Source organism: Sciurus carolinensis, chromosome 12 (genome assembly GCF_902686445.1).
Source record: "Sciurus carolinensis chromosome 12, mSciCar1.2, whole genome shotgun sequence".
NCBI lineage: Eukaryota > Metazoa > Chordata > Mammalia > Rodentia > Sciuridae > Sciurus > Sciurus carolinensis.
In genome coordinates, this window is record NC_062224.1 from 54,143,284 (window position 1) to 54,166,166 (window position 22,883).

Consider the following 22,883-nt stretch of genomic DNA (forward strand, 5'->3'; position numbering starts at 1 on the left):
AGTAACAGGTGAAATAAAGATTTGTTGAAGGTGAAGTTAGCACTCCATAAGGTAGATTGGATTGTGCCCAGTGAGAGACTCAAGCCTTGATGTCTGGAAATTAGTGTCTTATGTGCTAAGCTGTAAAGTGTACAGTGTTCTCTTCCCTATATGAACTGGACTGAAGACCTTGTCCCTTTGGTGACTTTAGAAAACCTAATTAGATTACTGCCTACTTTTCCCCCCATTGGTCATTTAAAAATATTGAACTTGTGGCAGGAGTTGTCATGGTAATAAGTCTTCAGTGGCAGGAGTTGTCAAGGTAATGGAACTTATCATAAAACAGGGACATGACTTGTCTCCCTGTCTTGTCGTCCAGTTGCATCTTTCTTATACTCTGTCTTTGCCATCTTGGTGTCCCTGAACTCCTACCTAACACATTGTTACAACATCGGTTAAGGGTGGGTAAGCATTTTCAGCTCTGCTAGACTGGAGAAAGAGTCACAGCACAAAGATAACATATAAATGTAACGGGAATAAATATCCCCTAGAAATTTCCATCCCTGCTTCTAAGCTTGAGTCAGCAGTTAAAATATCCTATAGATTGTGGGGAGGTTGCCTTTTAATTTTGTACCTAATGTGCAATTTACATGTTTAAGTGCTCATTCTAAACTTAAACTGTAGCAAAACTTTAATATTAATCTTCCATAACATTTCCCTTGAAAGTTGTTTCTGACATCATAAGCATTGTTTACTGGTGTTCAGGAGAAACAAATCAGGTCAAGGCAAGAGGAATGATGCCCTTTTCTGTTCTTAATAGTCAAATCAAACCCTGATGCTCCTCTATCAATAGCCCATGATCTCATGAACTGATGCCTTTAACTGTTTTAAAAAACCCCAAAAATATGTTAATCCAAATTTAAATCTTTCTTTTGTGTCATGGAAAAAGAATAGCATTTCTATTATTCCCATCTGTTCCTTTGAATTGAAAAAATATTTTGACAATGTGGCTATCATGAACCTCTATGAGTGAAACTGTTCTTTTTTGCTCCCTGGCTACATCTTTTATCTTCTGTCTGCTCTTTCTATCCATGAATAGATTTGTAGATATAGTGTCCTATTATTATGTAATATTTGATGCTATTTATGTAAGCCATGACCAGAGTGAGAATAAAAACTGCTTCCCCTATTATTAAGTTGGTACTTCTATTGCTTGTGCATGGGCAACTTTTTAAAATCGTGCACCCAGATTTCTGGCCTGTTTCTTCTGAAATGGTAAGGATGCAAATAGTGGTTGAGGCTTTGCTTGGAGGAAGATCTCTTCTCAGAGAAAGAAGGTAGAGAAAAGTATTGATCTCAAGCACTGGTTATCACCTGCATAGTCGGGGGGCTTGGGAAAGGGTTAGAAAGGGCAGCCTCTTGCTTCAATGTACTGGGGAGAAGCCAGTGGAACATTCCTGCAATGTAGCTGAAGTGAAGTTTTCTATGCTGGTAGGAAGAGTCAACACATAATCTTTTAAAAATAGAGTGAATGGTAAAAAATGTTAACAATTAGAGAATTGGGATAAAGAGGCTGGTGGGAGTTCTTTGAACTACTTTGCACTTCTTTTGATTGGTTTGAAATCATATCAAAGTTAGAAGTTAAAAATGTGCACACATGCACACATGTAAGTGCACATGTCTCTAAAGAAATGGCTGGGCAAAAAAAAAAAAAAAAGTGGGCTCGATCTGTTAATACCCTAACGACCAGCATGATCTCTGATTTCACAGGGAGCAGTAGTTATTATTTGGGCTCAGTTCTTTTCTGTTCATTTGCTTTCCCAAAATGCACAACACTACATTTTTTTTAAAGAAAGAAAGAAAGAAGAAAAGGACAAGCTGTGTTCTCTTAAGCTGATACCAGGTATCTTCTTCAAATAAACTTTCTCTTTTTATTTTTATCTATTTTATTTAAAAGTGTGTGTGTGTGTGTGTGTGTATTTAGCACTGGTGATTTAACCCATGGGCACTTTACCATTGAGCTACATTCCCAGCAATTTTTTTTTTTTTTTTTTGGAAACATGGTCTTGTTAAGTTGGTTAGCAACTCACTATGTTGCTGCAGTTGGCCTCAAATTTCTGATCCTTCTGCCTCAGCCTCTGGAGTCTCTGGGATTACAGGTATGCATAACCTTGCCAGGCCAAATAAACATTCTCTTTCATGAGAAAAACAATTAAATTAATTTTTAAAATAGTTTAAATTAATGTGAAAAAAATCCTCTCCCAATCTAGTCAGTGATAGAAGATTTCTCCTCGGCTCTGCTATTTCCCTTGTAACAATTTCACGTACCTCCTCACAATCAGAAACTTGACTTTTCAAGCCAAATTTTACTTCATTTTCAGAAACTCCAGCATAAAGATGTTTGTCATTATGTATTTTCAAGTGTTGGCAGTTAGTGCTTTGAGAAGTGAAAAATGGAAACCGCCTCTAAGAGAAAGAAACTCAAATGTCATTAGCCTGATGATATGTCTGACTTCATATGTTTGAAGAGCTTTGAAGTGAGTTCAGTTTTGCACTCTTGCTCCACTCCCAACAGAGCTTTAATTCCCAAAAGTGCTTACTTGTTTAATTTCATAGAAGATGGGAAAAAATGGTGGGCGCCACAAAGTCTGGAGAAAGCATAGTGGAGAAAGGGATGGGGAGAGGCGATCATAGGTACAAAATGACAATTAGAGGAGTAGGAAGTTCTGGTGTGCTGTCACACTATCAAGCAACTACAGAAAACAATAATGTACTGTATATTTCAAAAAAGTAGAAGAAAGGATTGTGTTTTTGCCAAAAGGAAATGATGTTTGAAGAGATGGATATATCTAAACCTGATTTAAACACTACCCATTAAACGTAACTGAAATATCACATGGTATTCAATAAATACATCCAAATTTTATGTTTGTATGTATTAAAAATAAATGTAATTCAAATTTGGAAATATAACTAAGTAAAATCTATATTTGGACTAAAGCTGTTAAGGTTTAGTATTTTATCTTCCTCCATTCAGTGTAGTTTTAACTTGTTCATTTTTAATTAGCAACTTCCTCAAATCCTCACAACATTATCTGAAAGTATGTAAGATTCAATCCTTTACTTCTGTGTGATTGTTTTCTTTATGTTAAGTTATACTGCTAATGATGATAATGATGATGATAATAGAAGTTAACATAGGCTCAGCATATTGTGTGCATCAAGAATTGTGCTTTTTTTTTTTTTTTTTTTTTTTTTGGTGGTGCTGGGGACTGAACCCAGGGCCTTGTGCTTGTGAGGCAAGCACTCTACTAACTGAGCTATATCCCCAGCCCTGTGCTAACTCTTATTTACACATTATTTGCTATAGTAACAAAGTCAACACTATTATTACTCTTAGTATATAGGAAGAGTAGACAAGTTGCTGGCTCTTTCAAGAATCTTAGTATTTTGTGGTCCTGTGCTTTTACATATAATGATTAGCATTTTAAAAAGTGGCATAGCTTTTTCAATAAGTGACCTACTTAAAAACTTTCAGTATTCTGAAGTGTGCTATAGATGGGTAAGTTACACAGAAAACATTAAGATCAAGGTCAAATGACTCTTGTAATAAAAGTTATCAAAAGGAATCATGAACTGGATTTTAGACCTGACCAACTACTATTTTCCCTTTGATATTGTGCTTAAGTGAAAATTAGATTTATAGTGACTGACCTATGTAGTTTATAGAATGCTCATGAAAATCAAATTAAACAATGACTGTGGTTGGAAAATATCAAAGTATTCTACTCCACAACAAGACAGCTAGTATTGTTATCTGTATTTATTTTTTATTTTACATCTTGAATCAGATTTTTTCATAAGGGATTTTAATCTTCAGTTCCGTAAACAGGCTAGTGGAGGACAGTGGTACTGCAAGCGAGTAGGGCCTGACAGCGGAAGGATGAGGAGCCAACTACACTGTACCTGGGAAAAGAGGTAACAGTTAGTGCAAAGGAAGAACCTGGTATGGATGAAGAGCAGAAAGAATAGCAGCGAGTCTGGAGCAAAGTGAGAGAGAAGAGAGGCACCAAATGGGGCTGGAAAGGTAGCAAACAGCCTTTCACATGACACCTTCTGCCACGTTGCCTTTGGTCCTAAGTGTGGTTCAGTGTACGGAGGTGTGAAGAGGAGGCTGGCATCATATGGCTGTCATTTTCAAAAATTGCTCTAGGAATCCTCCTAGTCCTCCAAGAACAGAAAATCACTCCCAGCCCCAAGGTTGTGCCAACCTCTATCTTAGAATTTCAAGTAAGTTTCCGATGTCATTTAACTCTAACCCCTTAATTAGCTCGTATCATGTTTATGTTAAGTTTTGTAAATGATATTGTGAGAATGCACAGTATCCTTGTTACAGTTTTTATATTTCTTACCTCATATAATCCCCAAATCTAATTTTATCCAAAACTCAGCCAAGAAATAAACTTGAGGTCTTTAAAGTATTTGTTAAAATTCCCGTACTCTAACTCGTGTGCTTTGACTGGTTCATTTGCTTAAATATGAGATCCTGTGTTAAAGTACAGATCTGGCTTCCTGACCCAATCAGAACCCAGATAACAAATCAGAGGATGATGGATGTCGCTGGAGGCAAGGACGCCAAGAGCAGCAAAAGCGACAGCTGACTGGGAGAAGGCAGAGGCACTAAAAATGGCATAAAATGACACAAAAACTCAGAAAACATTAGAAATTAGGACCATCTAGCTTCACAGGCATTGCTATCTTAACAAAATAGTGCTGTTTCCAGTAATGACCTTGAATCATGAAGAAGTTGTTGCATTGTTTTGGGTGTAATTGTATAAGAATGCAGAGATATGTGGGGCTTATTTTAGGTTTCCCCCCAGTGGCGAAAATGAAATACAATTTTAACTCTTAGCAGTAAATAGATACTCTAATAAAGAAGTAAATATGAAATTCTATTTTTAACTTATTTTATCATGATTAATGCATATTGAGTGAACAGATTAATTGGTCCCTCTGTGACATGCACATATAGTGCTTTGATCCTATCCACCCTCCTTCTGCCCTTGCTTTCCCTCCCTTCTCCCCTCCCACCATCCAGTTCCCTTCCCCTTTCCTAATAGTCCCTCTTCTACTTCCTGGTCTTCATTTTCTTAACCTTTCAGTTTCCACATGACAGAAAACATGGTATTTGTCTGGTTTATTTCCCTTAACATGATGATCTCTGATTCCGCCTGTTTTCCTATAAGTGACCTAATTTCATTCTTTAGGGCTGAATAATATTCCGTAGTACATATATACCACATTTTCTTTATCCATTCATCTGTTGATAGGCACTTAAGATGATTCCATACCTTGGCTATTGTTAATAGTGTCACAATAAATATATGGAACCTTCTTTTCAAACACCACTAGTAGATAAAGTACTTACCTTTTTCTCCTTTAGGAAATCAGATTTAGTGCCACAGAATGTGTCTTTCAAATTAATCTTCTCTTTAGGAGTCTTGCTAAATGGAGGTGTGTGTAACAGAGAGCCTTTGTCTATGTGTTATGTCTAAATGTGGCTGCGCCTCCACCATATTCATGTGTTAAAATTCTAACCTCCCAGGGATGGTACTAGGAGGTGGAGCCTTTGGGAAGTGATCAGATCATAAGGGCTCTGCCCTTACTCATTGCATTGGTGCTCTTATAAAAAGAGACCTCAAAGAAGTACTTCCCCTGTGTATGGACACAACAAAATGTCATCCCCTGTGAGCCAGAAAGTGAGTCCTTACCAAGTCTTGTGCTGACAAATTAATTTTAGACTTCCCAGAACCTTCTAGAACTGTGAGAAGTAAATGTCTGTTGTTTACAGTCCACCCAATTTGTGGTGTTTTTTGACAGACTAAAACAGATATATCTCTTTTCCATTAGGGAGCATATGATTTGGAGCCTCCCAAACCCTTTGTAATTCAAAATGATTAATTTCAAAGCTGCTATTATAATTCAAGGTTAATTCCAATATATGATGATTTTCAAATATCTCATTTTCTAATTTTCCCTTGGTTATTCACTTTAACAATGATTGTTAGCCTTGTGAACTTACTGAGGGCTATTTATAGAATAAGGAATTTTATTGGGCTATTTAGCTCTTAGCACATACCTTAAATCACCAGTACTAACAGCAACATCTACAAGATTAAAAATCTTGTTTGCCCAGTTAGGAACCAGTCCATTTTCCTACCCTTTGGTTGTTCACGTTTGCACGTGGCAAAAGAAAATTTTCATTAGAGAGGTAGTCTAGGTTTTGTTCTTCAATTTCTACAGTCAATAAACATGTTAACAGTTAAAGTAAAATGTTTAAGGTGTTTGATGGTAGTAAGCCCAGACCAGGAATCCCAAAATTTTGTGTGGCTATTCATCCTACTGTGACTTATAGACCATATGAACAACATATGAATCAAAATACAGCTTCAGTAATGGTTATGAAGAGACTGATATTGCTAGTCCAGGATATAGGACAAAGCAGAGTGCACAACACGGTAAGTCTCAAGTCTAAGAGGACCCTTTCTTTCTCTCCAAATTGAAAATCTTTGCACACTGTAGTCAGCTTCGTGTAGGGAAAAAAAAAAGTCAAAGAAAGGGAAGATCAATCACTCACATGCACAGCAGGCCAGGTGTAATGGAAAGGAAGTATATCCATGTATGCTTGCTAGAGATTTCTTGCTTTTTTTCTTAAAGAACCCCTATTTTAAGACTAATTATGGCAATTTAGCTGCTACCAGGTGACTTTTTTATTTCAAAGTAATTCTGACTGGAACCATTGTAAACATTTTAAAGCTGAACACTAACCATGGAGAATCCCAGTCACTGCAAAGGGTCTATAGGTGAACTTACTCATTAGCCTCCTTTTAGTACCTCCTTGGGAACTGTGACAGTCTAATGTTGACCCTGCATAATGATTTTGAGACTCTAAGAAAGGAATATCATTGAAGGATTCACAAATAGCTCATACCCGTTAGGCTGCAGTAGTCTGATTTCAAACAGAGTAGAGTAAGAATGTGGTAGGACCACTGTAGAGGAATTTAGGGAAGTTAAAAAAAAATGCAGAGACTCTACTGGGACACATCTTCACCAGGCTCTCAGTAATTGACATCTGATATTAGTTGCATGTTCAGTGATATGTTCATATCACCAATGCAAAGGGGCAGTGGCACCAGAGGTTGAGCCAGAATCAGATAATAATCTGTTCTGCAAATGTTCTAAGTCATGAATCCTGAAAGCAACTGCAAAAAGAGCTATATCCCATTTAAAGAATCCAGTAAATACTAATAAAATCCAGGAGTTTTCCTTGATTCCTCTTTGCTTTCACATTCGTTTCTCTCACAGGTTTCAGTCAATGGTACCACTTCACCCATTTGGGAAAAAAACAGGAGTACCCTTCACATATGCTTTCCTCAGCATGCTCAGAAAATTTTGTTTATTACAGTTTCACAACATATTCCAAATACAACCACTGCACATCATCTTTAATGCTAACATGCAAATTCACATCACCATAATGTGGTGCTTCTGTGTTTCCCCTGATCCTACCCTGATAGTTCATTCCCAAAGTATTCACTGCTCCTGATTTTTTATTTATTCTTTTTAGTTATACATGACAGTATATTTTGACATATTTATACAAACATGGAGTACCTTTTATTCAGTTAGGATCCCAGTCTTGTGGTTGTACACGTGTGGAGATTTACTGTGGTGTATTTATATATGTATATGGGAAAGTCTAGTTCGATTCATTCTACTCTCTTTCTTATTCCTGTTGCCTTTCCTATTCCTCCCTTCCCTTCATTCCCTTTGTCTACTCTACTGAACTTTTATGTTCCCCTCCTGCCTTGCTTGTTGTATGTTGGCATCCTCATGTCAGAGAGAACATTCAACCTTTGGTTTGGGGGAATTGGCTTATGTTACTTAGCATAATAGTCTCCAAATCCATCCGTCTAGTAGGCAAATTTAGACTTTAGTTATGAGAGCAGTTTTTGGTTCACAGCAAAACTGAGCAGGAATTACAGTTTCTCCTATTCCCTCCCCCACACATATATAGCATCCCATTTCCACATCCCCCACCAGTGGCATGTTTGTTACAGACAATGAACCTACAAGGATACATCATTATCACTCAAAGTCTGTAGTTTACATTAGGGCTCACTATTGGTACTGTACATTCTATGGGTTTGAGTAAATGTGGAATGACATGTATCTGCTATTAAAGTATCATACAGAGTAGTTTAATTGCCCTGAAAATCCTCTGTGCTCTGCCTGTTCATCCCTCCCTCCTACCAACTCCTGATAACCATGGTCTTTTTACTGTCTCTATAGTTTTGCCTTTTCCAGAAAGTTCTATGGTTGGAATCATACAATATGTAGCCTTTTCTGATTGGCTTCTTTCACTTGGCAGCATGCGCTTAAAGTGCTTGCATATCTTTGTGACTTGATAGCTCATTTCTTTTTAATGCTGAATAATATTTCATTGTCTGGATTACCAGTTTATTTATCCATTCATCTAAGGAAGGAAATCTTGGTTGCTTTAAAGTTTTGGCAATTATGAATAAAGCCAATGTAAACATGTACGTACAGGTTTTTGTGTGAAATCAAATTTTCAACTCATTTGCCTAAATATCAAGTAGTATGATTGCTGGATCATATGGTAAGAGTGTGTTTAATTTTTTAAGAAACAGCCAAACTGTCTTTCAAAGTTGATGTACCAGCAATGAATGAGAGTTCCGGTTCCACATTGCTGCCAAGTTTTGGTGTTCTGGATTTGGGCCCTTCTAATGCATTATAGTAGTATAATTATAGTTTTAATTTGCATTTCCTTGATGACATATATGCATCTTATCTGCAATCTTTATATCTTCTTAAGTGAGCTGCCTGTTCAGATCTTTTGTCCAGTTTCAATTGGATCTTGCATTTTCTTTCCAAGCTCTAAGAATTCATTTCGCAGACATGTTTTTTTGCAATTTTTTTTCCTAGTCTATGGCTTCTCTTATCATTTGGTAGTGTCTTGTCTGGAATAGAATATTTTAATTTGAACAAAGTTTAGCTTACCAATTATTTCTTTCATGGATCATGACTTTGGTATTGTATCTAAAAAGTCATCACCAAACCCAAGGTCACCTAGATTTTCTCTTTTATTATCTTCTAGGAGTTTCATAGTTTATCATTTGACATTTAGGCCTACGGTCCATTTTGAGTTAATTTTTGTGAAGGGTGGAAAGTCTGTTTTAAAAAACATAAATCATATGGTATTTAAGTCAGCTTTTTCATTGCTATGACCAAAAGACTTGACAAGAACAATTAGAAGAGGAAAAGTTTATTTTAGGTCATGATTTCAGAGGTCTCAACCCATGGACAGCCAACTCCATACCTCTGGGCCTGAGGTGGGGCAGACCATCATGGTGGAATTGCATAGAGAAGCAAAGTAGCTCAGGACATGGCAATGAGGAAGCAGAGAGAGAGCTCCTGTCACCAAGGACAAAATATAAACCCCAAGGCATGCCCCCAGTGACCTATCTCCTCCAATACTGTCTACCGTTATCGCCCAGTAAATCCCCATGGATTAATATACTGATTAAGTCCTAACTCCCATAATCTGATCTTCATCTGTGAACATTCTTGCTTTGTCTCACACATGGAGCTTTTGGTGGATGCCACATTATCTAAACCATAATGTATGGAGTTATTCCCTTGTTTAAAACCCTTCACTGGTGGTCTATGGATGTAGCTCAGTGGTAAATTGTTTGTCTAGTATTCATGAAGCCCTGGGTTTAATCCCCAGCCCTACCAAAAAGAAACAAACCCACAAATACCTCCACAACAAAACACCTCCATTGGTTTTCCTTTATATTTGGAATAAACCTCCTTACTATAACCCATGAATCCTACCTAACCTAACTATTTTCCACAGCTCCAAACTGATACATGACTCCCTTCCCTCTGCTGCAGTAGCTTTCCTTCTGCCTCTTAGACATGCACAGCTCATTCCTAGAGTAAGTTGAAGTGGGATTATAGAGCCAAGAATCTGTAGTCAGCAAATGAGCCCAAGCAGGAATCAAATGATCAAATACTCTGGAAGGTAAATGAAGGGAATTCCAGGGTTACAGCCTCAAATGACATCTCTCATTTCATGAGTGGGGAACAGGGAGACTAAAAGGGTCAGAAACTGAATTAATTGGTAACTGCCTAAGAATGTAAAGAAAAGTTTGAATAGAAATTTAAAAATAACAGATTGAACACTTTCAGATCTATCATCATTTATATGCAGATAAAGGATCACTATAATTGAGGTAGAATACATTGCACATTGAGTTTTTAAAACATGTACTGTGTTACACAGGGGTAAATATTCATTAAAATTATATTTGAATCATTAAATACACATATATCTATATAATATATATAAAATTTTAATTTTCCCAGAATCATGATTTTTTAGAATTCAGGAAATGTTTATTTCTTACTTTCAGCTCTATTTGCTACCTCATTCTTAAGCCCCCACCCAGGTGTTACTTTGGACATTATCAGTCCAGTTGCACATCAGTTCTAATGATGAAATTTAAAGAGAGCCGTTCTCCATTCCTATCTCTCACTTATGCTCCTCAATGGGAGTTTTCTGAATTGTTCTGACACAAGGCTGTCTCTGGCACGACTTACAAAAATGTACTATGTGGACTGAGGGTGTAGCTCAGTGGTAGAGTGTATGTTTAGCATGAGTGAGGCCCTGGGCTCCATCTCCAGAGCCAAAAAAAGGAAAGTATTATACCATGAAAAGAACAAAATGGTATTTAGGTTCTCTTACAGAAGATATGAATAATGGAACCAAGAGTTCCAGCTTTTGTTTTGCACCTTATGAAGACACACACAGTTGCAGTAATATTTCTCAATGATGTCCTCGTTACTCCTTCAGGAATGGGTTCCATAATATTAAATGCTACTTTCTAATAAATACTATTATAATAATGTTGCAATGCAGCTTAGTTCTGTTGAAAATAAATTTACTATTGAATCACTGGAAATGACTTATGATTCTATTCTGGGTCAATGTAAATAGCACTTTATTATTTAAATCCAACAATATTTTAAATCCAACAATATTATGTATTTAATACTATTTCCAGAAAAAAAGTACATATTTGAACATTTTTATGGAGTGTCTTCTTGATAATGGTAATGTTATTTATATCTTACTGAGAAGATATATCTAGTTCTGTAGAAAACCAGTTTATGCATAACATTTCATGTGAATATGGTGCCAGCTAGTGGCACCTGTAATATATGCTTTATAAAGATAACTGCTTTTTTTTTTAATAACAAAGAACAACATGGTCTTGTTGGAATAAAGAAAAATTGCTTAAGATAAAATTTTGAAACATATTTATCTATTTCTATTGGGAAGAACCTACGGATTGTACATAAGAATAAATGTCTGAAACTTTCTGTCATATAATGTCCTGGGTCAACTTCTACTTAGTTGCTCTGTTCCCATATTGTGATTATTTTGTATCTGTCAGTTTTCCTACATTAGGAGATTATTGCAATATGGATCGTGCCCTCATTTTGGCATATCACCATGCATCATAAGAGCTGACAATTAATTAAAGCATAAAGAAATATTCCTTGAATAATAAAAGAATCATTGTCATATTTCATTCACCACAGTGCCTGACTTTTGAAAAAAGTTATTCAGAGATTATCAGTGCTACGTCTTGATGTTAATTATTCAGAAAAATATTAGACAAATTTGGACATCTAAGTTTTTTTTATTGTTGTTATTTTTCTTTCCTTTTTTCCTGTTTTTGTTTGTTTGTTTGTTTGTTTGAGGTACTGGGGGTTGAACCAGGGCTTCATGCATGCTTGGAAAGTGCTTTCCCACTGAGTTACACCCTCAGCCCTTTTAATTTTTAAAAATTTTGAGACAGACTCTTGCTCAATTGCCCATAATGGCCTCAAAATTGTCCTCCTGCTTCAGCCTCCTAAGGAGCAGGGTGTGGCACCACCATACCCAGCCATCTAAGTTTTTTTTTTTTAATTTTCAAGAATCCCCTAGATAAGTTAGATATCATAGATCTGCTTAACCGTTAGCTGTCTCAAGAGTCTTCAGAAATGACAGGCAACTTAAGGACACCAAGACTGGCACCTCAGGTCCAGCTTATCAGTTATATTATCTTAACCACCTAGATATTAATGATCAATTTTGAACTGGAGGATTTGATTTTTCAGGCATGGGACCTGGGTTATAAAATATAACCAATGGGGAAGGAGAGGAAGATGGCGGACTAGAGGGCGGCTGCATTTCATGTTGCTCCAGGACTCAAGATTCAAAAGAGGAGATAGTGACTGGGGACCAACTCAAAGCCGCCGGGTGAGTTTCTCCCATAGGGGAGGCGTCCCCGATGGGGCAGTAGCCCCGGAACGCAGAGAACTTTGTGAAGTAGAGTGACTCGGCGGGACGCCCCTCCCCCGCCGGAGCGGTAAAAACGGACAGCGAAGCGGAGCGAAAAATGGCGGATTGAAGTTTCCAGGACCGCGGGCAGATTCTCTAACCTAAGGAGACTCGTCTGCGAAGGGTGAGGCTCCCAAGCCCAGGAGGGAGGTCCGGGCCCCTGGGAACGTTGCCTGGGAAGGCTGCCCTGCCCAGGCGGCAAGACACACCTCCCCCGCTGGAGCAGTGAACTCAGAAAACGGGGAACTTTGCAAAGGAGGTTGTGCGACACACCACTTGGTTTTGAAGCGATCTGCCAGGGCTCCAGCGGCTGCCAGAGAAAGAGTGGGGCGGCGAGTTGTTTGGATCCAGCAACCGCCTGAGCAATGGGGAGGGGGCTGCCCAGAGGAGGTGGAGGTACGCAGTGAGTGCCTTGGTCTCCAAGCGTCCACACAGAGCACCGGGTGGCGGCCTGGAGGAAGAGACGAGCGACGGGTCACTGGGGCTTGGAACATATGTACGAGGCTCCAAGTGACTGGTCAGAGGGAGGGTCGCATAGCCAGGCGATTAGGTGCATAGCAAGGTCCGGTCCAGGGACCTAGGCACCTTTTCTTGAATGAACTACACAGAGACAAGCTGAGGGGCGAAGTGAAGGTTCCAGGACTACGGGCAGCTTCTCTAAGAAGGGACAACCTAAGGAGACTCGTCTACGAAGGGTGAGGCTCCCAGGCCCAGGAGAGCTACACAGAGACCAGCTGAGGGGTGGAGCGAAGGTTCCAGGACTGCAGGCAGCTTCTCTGAGGAGGGGCCACCTAAGGAGACTCGTCTGCGAAGGGCAGGGCTCCCAAGCCCAGGAGGTAGGTCCAGGCCCCTGGAAACGTTGCTTGGGAAGGCTGCCCTGCCCAGGCGGTATTGTGGACTGAGGGGAACCTCTAGGAGGGGAACGGACTAGCGAGACCTCCCCACCGGGTGGGTCTTCCCCGCCGAGTGAGGTTTTCCCACAAAGACGGTAAAACCAGAGACACAGGCCCAAACAGGCATTGCCTCAGCCCGCAGTCTAGTTCCCCTTTGGATGACCATTGGTCAACAAGTAGAGGCACCTTGGCCCTCTAGCAGGGAATATACCCCACCTGAAGACCACCACCCCTAGAGAGGCAGCTACCTAGGGGAACACCGAAGTATCAACTTCCTCTAAGACTTCAGGCTACTGAAGGATAAGAGGGGATACACTAGCAATCTTCAGGGGCATTATAAGTCAATAGAGGAAATCTGCAACATCTCTGCAGTCCACTGATACCTGAACAATATGAGAAAACAAGGGAAGAAAATGCCTCAAACAAATCTGGATGTTATATCAATAAAATCCAATGACAGCATGGCAGAAGAAATGTCAGAAAGGGAGTTCAGAATGTACATAATCAACATGATAAGGGAAGCAAACGATGAAATGAAAGAGCAAATGCAGGCATTGAATGAACGCACCAATAGACAGTTAAAAGAGCAAATACAGGAAGCAAAAGACCATTTCAATAAAGAGTTAGAGATATTGAAAAAAAACCAAACAGAAATCCTTGAAATGAAGGAAACAATAAACCAAATTAAGAACTCCATAGAAAGCACAACCAATAGGATAGAACACCTGGAAGACAGAACCTCAGATATTGAAGACAAAATATTTAACCTCGAAAACAAAGTCGAACAAACAGAGAAGATGGTAAGAAATCATGAACAGAATCTCCAAGAACTATGGGATATCATGAAAAGGCCAAATTTGAGAATTATTGGGATTGAGGAAGGCTTAGAGAAACAAACCAAAGGAATGAACAACCTATTCAATGAGATAATTTCAGAAAATTTCCCAAATCTGAAGAACCAAATGGAAAATCAAGTTCAAGAGGCTTACAGGACTCCAAATACACAAAATTACAACAGACCCACACCAAGGCACATTATAATGAAAATACCTAACATACAAAATAAAGACAGAATCTTAAAGGCTGTGAGAGAAAAGAACCAAATTACATTCAGGGGGAAGCCAATACGGATATCAGCAGATTTTTCAATCCAGACCCTAAAAGCTAGAAGGGCCTGGAATAACATTTTTCAAGCCCTAAAAGAAAATGGATGCCAACCAAGAATCTTATACCCAGCAAAACTTACCTTCAGATTTGACGACGAAATAAAATCCTTCCATGATAAACAAAAGCTAAAAGAATATACAAAAAGAAAGCCAGCATTACAGAACATTCTCAGCAAAATATTCCATGAAGAAGATATGAAAAACAAAGAAGCAAATCAGCAAAGGGAGGAGATATCCTAAAGGAACTCTCAAATAAAGAGGAACCAAGTCGTGTCAAAAATAAGCAAATAAATGAATAAAATGAGTCAAATGACCGGGAATACAAATCATATCTCAATAATAACCCTGAATATTAACGGCCTGAATTCATCAATCAAAAGACATAGACTGGCAGATTGGATAAAAAAGAAAGATCCAACAATATGTTGCCTGCAAGAGACTCATCTCTTAGAAAGAGATACCCATAGACTAAAGGTGAAAGGATGGGAAAAAACTTACCATGCACATGGACCCAGCAAAAAAGCTGGGGTATCCATCCTCATTTCAGATAAAGTGGACTTCAAGCCAAAGTTAATCAGAAGGGATAAAGAAGGACATTTCATAATGCTTAAGGGAACCATAAATCAGCAAGACATAACAATCATAAATATCTATGCCCCAAACAGTGGCTCACCCATGTATGTCAAACAAATCCTTCTCAATCTCAGAAACCAAATAGACCACAATACAATAATACTAGGTGATTTTAACACGCCTCTCTCACCACTGGACAGATCTTCCAAACAAAAATTGAACAAAGAAACCATAGAACTCAATAACACAATCAATAATTTAGACTTAACAGACATTTATAGAATATACCATCCAACGAAGAGTGAATACACTTTCTTCTCAGCAGCACATGGATCCTTCTCTAAAATAGACCATATATTATGCCACAAAGCTAATGTTAGCAAATACAAGAAGATAGAGACACTTCCTTGTATTTTATCAGACCATAATGGATTGAAACTAGAAATAAATGAAAGAGCAAAAAACAGAAATTACTCCAACACCTGGAGATTAAACAATATGCTATTATATGAGGAATGGATAACAGAAGATATTAGGAAGGAAATTAAAAAATTCTTAGAGGTAAACGAGAACAAAGAAACATCGTATCAAAATCTCTGGGACACTATGAAAGCGGTACTTAGAGGAAGATTTATTTCATGGAGCGCATTTAATAAAAGAAGTAAAACTCAAAAAATAAATGACCTAACACTACAGCTCAAAGCCCTAGAAAAAGAAGAACAGACCAACACCAAAAGTAGTAGAAGACAGGAAATAGTTAAACTCAGAGCTGAAATCAAGGAAATTGAAACGAAAGAAACAATACAGAAAATTGACAAAATAAATAGTTGGTTCTTCGAAAAAATAAACAAAATTGATAAACCTTTAGCCACACTAACAAAGAGAAGACGAGAGAAAACCCAAATCACCAAAATTTGGAATGAACAAGGAAATATCACAACAGACACGATTGAAATACAAAACATAATTAGAAGCTATTTTGAAAATCTATATTCCAACAAAATAGAAAATTTCGAAGATATCAACAAGTTTCTAGAGACCTATGAATTGCCTAAACTAAACGAGAAGGACATACACAATTTAAATAGACCAATTTCAAGTAATGAAATAGAAGAAGTCATCAAAAGCCTACCAACAAAGAAAAGTCCAGGACCTGATGGTTTCTCAGCCGAGTTCTACAAAACCTTTAAAGAAGAGCTCATTCCAATACTTTTCAAAGTATTCCATGAAATAGAAGAGGAGGGAACCCTCCCAAACTCATTCTACGAAGCCAATATCTCCCTGATACCTAAACCAGACAGAGACACATCGAGGAAAGAAAATTTCAGACCAATTTCCTTAATGAACATCGACGCAAAAATTCTCAACAAAATTTTAGCAAATTGCATACAAAAATGTATTAAAAAGATAGTGCATCATGATCAAGTGGGTTTCATCCCAGGGATGCAAGGTTGTTTCAACATCAGGAAATCAATAAATGTAATTCACCATATCAACAGACTTAAAGTCAAGAATCACATGATTATTTCAATAAATGCAGAAAAAGCATTTGATAAAATACAGCACCCCTTCATGCTCAAAACACTAGAAAAAGTAGGGATAGTGGGAACGTTCCTTAACATTGTAAAGGCCATCTATGCTAAGCCCATGGCTAATATTATTCTTAATGGTGAAAAACTGAAAGCATTCCCCCTAAAATCTGGAACAAGGCAGGGATGCCCTCTCTCACCACTCCTATTCAATATCGTCCTTGAAACTCTAGCCAGAGCAATTAGACAGACCAAAGAAATTAAAGGGATACGAATTGGAAAAGAAGAACTCAAACTATCCCTATTTGCTGATGATATGATTATATACTTAGAGGAACCAGGAAATTCCACCAGAAAACTCTTAGAACTCATAAGTGAATTCAGTAAAGTAGCAGGATACAAGATCAATGCTCATAAATCCAATGCATTTTTATATATAAGTGATGAATCTTCAGAAAGAGAAGTTAGGAAAACTACTCCATTCACAATAGCATCGAAAAAAATAAAATACTTGGGAATCAATCTCACAAAAGAGGTGAAAGACCTCTACAATGAGAACTACAGAACACTAAAGAAAGAAATTAAAGAACACCTCAGAAGATGGAAAGATCTCCCATGTTCCTGGATAGGCAGAATTAATATTGTCAAAATGGCCATACTACCAAAAGTGCTATACAGATTCAATGCAATTCCAATTAAAATCCCAATGATGTACCTTACAGAAGTAGAACAAGCAATCATGAAATTCATCTGGAAGAATAAGAAACCCAGAATTGCTAAAGCAATCCTTCGCAGGAAAAATGAAGCAGGGGGTATTGCAATACCTGAACTTCAACTGTACTACAAAGCAATAGTAACAAAAATGGCATGGTATTGGTACCAAAATAGACAGGTAGATCAATGGTACAGAATAGAGGACACGGACACAAACCCAAACAAATATAATTTCCTCATACTAGACAAAGGGGCCAAAAATATGCAATGGAGAAAAGATAGCCTCTTCAATAAATGGTGCTGGGAAAATTGGAAATCCATATGCAACAAAATGAAAATAAACCCATATCTCTCACCGTGCACAAAACTAAACTCAAAATGGATTAAGGACCTCGGAATCAGACCAGAGACCCTGCATCTTATAGAAGAAAAAGTAGGTCCAGATCTTCAACATATCGGCTTAGGACCAGACTTTCTCAACAGGACTCCCATAGCACAAGAAATAAAAGCAAGAATCAACAACTGGGATAGATTCAAACTAAAAAGCTTTCTCTCAGCAAAGGAAACTATCAGCAATGTGAAGAAAGAGCCTACAGAGTGGGAGAAAATCTTTGCCAATCATACTTCAGATAGAGCACTAATCTCCAGAATCTATAAAGAACTCAAAAAACTCAACACCAAGAATACAAATAATCCAATCGACAAATGGTCTAAGGAAATGAACAGACACTTCACAGAAGAAGACCTACAAACAATCAACAAACATATGGAAAAATGTTCAACATCTCTAGTAATAAAAGAAATGCAAATCAAAACCACCCTAAGATTCCATCTCACCCCAATCAGAATGGCGATTATCAAGAACACAAGCAACAACAGGTGTTGGCGAGGATGTGGGGAAAAAGGTACACTCATACATTGCTGGTGGGGTTGCAAATTAGTGCAACCACTCTGGAAGGCAGTATGGAGATTCCTTAAAAAACTTGGAATGGAACTACCATTTGACCCAGCTATCCCACTCCTTGGCCTATACCCAAAGGACTTAAAATCAGCATACTACAGAGATACAGCCACATCAATGTTCATAGCTGCTCAATTCACCATAGCCAGATTGTGGAACCAACCTAGATGCCCTTCAGTTGATGAATGGATAAAGAAAATGTGGCATATATATACAATGGAATATTACTCAGCCATAAAGAATGATAAAATTATGGCATTTGCAAGCAAATGGACGAAATTGGAGAATATCATGCTAAGTGAGATAAGCCAATCTCAAAAAACCAAAGGAAGAATGATCTCGCTGATAAGTGGATGATGATACATAATGGGGCGTGGGAGGGGTTAGTTTTAGGGTTAGAGTGAGGGTTAGGGAGGGGGGCAAGAATGGGGGAAGGAAGGACTGTATAGAGGGAAAAGAGGGATGGGAGGGGTGGGGGGAAGGGGAAAAAAATAACAGAATGAATCAACCAACATCACCCTATGTAAACGTATGATTACACAAATGGTATGCCTTTACTCTATGTACAAACAGAGAAAGAACATGTATCCCATTTGTTCACAATAAAAAAATATATATATATAACCAATGGTTCAGTCTGTGATGTTTGCTTTTATAATCAATTAATTTGTTGACATGTTAATAGTTGACTTGAGTAGGAATTTTAGATATTATTAATGATTTATTAGATAAAAATATTAATTTTCTTTTGGGCTGCCAGTCATATATTGAGAGAAAATTCTACTTTATGCCTTCAGTGGTTGACACAATATATGAGGCCATTTGTTAAATATCCCATTTTGTATGAAGTCAAATTGGATTAGAATCCTAGCTTTTTATGGGAAGAATTTTAGATTTCAATTAATTCAGATTCCTCAAATGTGTAAAAATGCAGCACACACACATACATCTTGTGTTGTCTATAGTTGATCTGTTTTCCTCCTCAGAAACCTCTATGTGCAGTCATAATTCAGATCCTCAGTTTAGATGACTCAGTCACTTTTGGAAAATCACATTTTCTGTCTTCCTCAGACTTTGCTGGCAGTTATCAAAGAGTGGTTTTGGAGTGGAGCTTCAGGTATTGAGGTTTTGTTTATATGATCTGTGCAGTGGGGAATGAGTGCCAGACATCCACAGAACATTTTCTGGATCCTGGTTGACTTCAGCTTTAGACAGCATGATCTGTCCCCAGGACTGCTACAGTACCACCCCTGGTACTCACTGTTGGGAGTTTGTCTTCAGACATTTGCTTTCAGTCTGAAATCCCTGCACATCTGCAGCCTTTGTCTTAATCTCAGACCTCCAATCACCTACTAGTCTTCTCAGAACCTCTGTGCCCTTGGCTACTGAGACTTGCAGCAAATGCTGCATGCCTTGCCTGCAGCATATGAGCCTTGGGAATGCTGACTTAGGCTCATCCTTCATGCTAATGGCCACCTGATACTGAAGATTCATGTTGGATGATCATATGTTAGGCTTCTTGTGGAGGCCTGGGGCTAGCTACCTCATAGGCTCCCTCTTACTTGTCTGGACATTTCAGTCACTCCCCCTTACCCTCTTGGAGTTTTCCCCCAGAGAAGAAAAACCAGGCACCTGCTGAACTCTGCATCTTAACATTGTTTCTTTCTCTCCAGGTTACAAAGGAACATGCCTTCCTTTTCTTAAATATCACATCCTAGTTATTCCCACCCTACAACATAAAGAAGAAAATCGCTACAACCTATCTTGCCAAGCTTTGCTTTTGATATACTGATATTGACATATGAATAGGAGCATAAAGTATTTTAGTGTCTTCCCTTCCCTAATGGCTCAGGCTTAGGGAAGGAAGACTGCAATAAAATAGAAGTTAAACAGGAAATGAAAACACAATGCTTTAATATTTTCAAAACATTATCTTTGTTACCTCTAGATCAATGATTGTGAACTCTGACTGCTTATTAATATCACTGGGGCCCTTTGAAAATAAAATGAATGCATAGATAGAACACAAAAGATTGAGAGTATCAGGTACAGATCAACTTGGTGCTGGAAGAGTTTAAGTGAACTGCTCACTACCACTTAGTACGTCAGTACCCCTTCCCAGCTTGGTGCTCTGCCTTCCTCCTACACTGCCACACTGATCACCATGATTAACAACTATTTGTATTCCTAATTAAATATGCAAACCAAACTTGTAGTTTATTTAATACTTATACTGTAATGTGCATGTGTGTGTGTGTGCGTGTGCGTGTCCACAGTTTACACGTAACCTTTGTGGAAAAAATTAAGAAATGTAAAGACATGGGCATTACAGAAATGTTTTGCCAAGCATGGTGGTGTGTGCCTGAAATCCAAGAGACTCTGGAGGCTGAAGCAAGAGGACCACAAGTTCAAAGCCAACTTCAGCAACTTAGTGAGGTCCTGAGCAATTTAGCAAGATTGCGTCTCAAAATTAAAAATGAAAAGGGCTGGGGCTATGGCTCAGGGTTGAAGTGCCCTTGAGTTCAATCCCTGCTACAAAAAAAAAAAAAAAAAAAAAATGGTGAAGTTCTTTCAGGATGCCTATTTCAAGGAGAAGGTTCTTTTAGGAAAATGTCCCATGTGCTCCTTCTACAAAGAGCTGCTCCCTGCTGTTTGCAGTGGTTGGGGAAAGCGGCTCATTCCTCTAATCATACCAGCACTGCCCCTTTGCCCTTCCCGCCAACCCTATTCCAACTCCACAAAATACTTCCACACTCACATTCACAGATATCTCATGCTTTTAATTTTCTTGCAAACTGTGAGAAGAAATAGAATATTTGATCAGAGATGTACAACTTGATTTTTTTCCCCACTAATACCAGAGATCCCTAAATCCTATACCAAAACTCTGGAAGCGTGGAAACATAATTCATGTAAGCCATCCATTCTAAGTACTTCTAAAGGATGAGTTCCTTTCCACCTCTAAGATACCATGTCTTTCTGAGTCTCCTTTTTCTCCAATTCATATTCCTCAGCCTTTGCCTACTGCTTCCAGAATTGCTTTGGAGGAAAAGTTTGAGGTATATTCCCCATTCATATTCTGTCTTTCCACACTCTCCTCCTTTCTCCTCCTCCTGTTCCTCCTTCCTTCCCCACTCCCTCTCCTTCTCTCTTACTCTCCTTCCCTCCCAATTTTCTTCTCTTCCTCTAAACCCAAAGGGAGCTTACAGCTATTTGTTTCTGTGTGACAGACCAGTAATTCTAGCAAAATGAGACTCAGAAAGCCAGCAGCAGGCAACCTACCCTCTTCCTCCAACTCCCCTGTTTAAAGGGGTTCTCCTGCCTGGAAAAGAAGATATATAGTATATTGACTACCAGTTTCTTTCTTTATCTTCCTCTTTTTAGCTATGAACTCTGTGCTATAAGTAAAAAAAAAAAAATACACTGTGGGATTTATACTTCCTCAACTGAATACAATTTTAGTTTTCCAACTTGGGAAAAACAAGTAACCATCTAAAAGTAGTGTTGTTGTCTGTCAGGTGTGGTGGAACATGTCTGTAATCCCAGCAATTTAAGAGGCTGAGTAAGGAGGATCACAAGTTCAAGGCCAGCCTCAGCAACTCAGGGAAATACTAAGTAACTTGGCAAGATCCTCTCTCAAAAAAAATTTAAGAAAGTACTGGGTATGTGGCTCAGTTGTTAAAAACCCCTCTGCATTCAATCATTAGTACCAGTAAATAAATAAAGTATCATAGTCAATAAAGACCTGTTCTGCAGGATGCTGTGTGCAGATATCATTGTGGGATATTACCCCATTCCTTTCTGGACACCCCTGTTCTGTCTGTTCCATTAGCAGCTATAAATATCAACATCCATGTTACATGTAAAACACAAGTTTTTTTTTCTCATTTCTTAATAGAAGTTGAGAAAGATATCAGAGAAGTAGAAGGGCATCATGTATTTCATTACTGATCACTGCTGATGGAAGTGGCTGTGGCCTTCTAGGAAGTGCTACTGGTGACTGGGGTCATTACAGCATGTCTAGGTTCTAGAAAGCGAGTGACTGATGAAGATACTGACTAGATTGTTCACACCCAATTCCTTTGTTTCTCTATTTTTCCATTTCCAGCCTGGATGTGTAAATACTACTGAAGTGGACATTAAGAAGTCATCCAGAATGAGAAACCCACACAAAACAAGGAAGGTAAAATGTTTGTTGTGCTGATATTGGCTGATGATGTGTTGCACTCTTCACATCTGGAACCACAGAACACCTCTGTCCCTTTCAAAGAGCCTTTCCCGTTCCTCCAGGTCTTCAGTCCTCACTTTAGGAATCGTCCCCCCACTGAGGTAGAAGGGTAGTGCTGACTGGTTCTACCAGGAGGGGTCAGAGAAACTTCAACCTCTCCACTCTTGCTAAAGGCTTAGGAAAAGAAGCTGAGGCTGAGAAAAAGATATAATAGTGAGGGCATTTTTAGATAAAAGAGGAAAGGGAGAGTCTAAAAGGTAACTAATTAGAGAAAAAGTGTAAGGACCTCCTTTTAGTGTCCAAATTGTGTGACACAACCATAAGTTAAGGGTAGTACTTTAGTGTTTGTTCTGAGAGAATGCCTG

General features: G+C 38.4%; 1 protein-coding gene across 1 annotated transcript in view; it reads left to right on the forward strand.

Annotated features, from left to right (window-relative positions):
• The window catches only part of LOC124961663 (formin-2-like), a 214,503-nt gene that overhangs the window by 174,429 nt on the left and 17,191 nt on the right, over positions 1-22,883 (forward strand). The window contains 1 exon segment of the mRNA XM_047520536.1: positions 22,399-22,473. Within this exon segment, the coding sequence (XP_047376492.1) occupies positions 22,399-22,473 (75 nt within the window).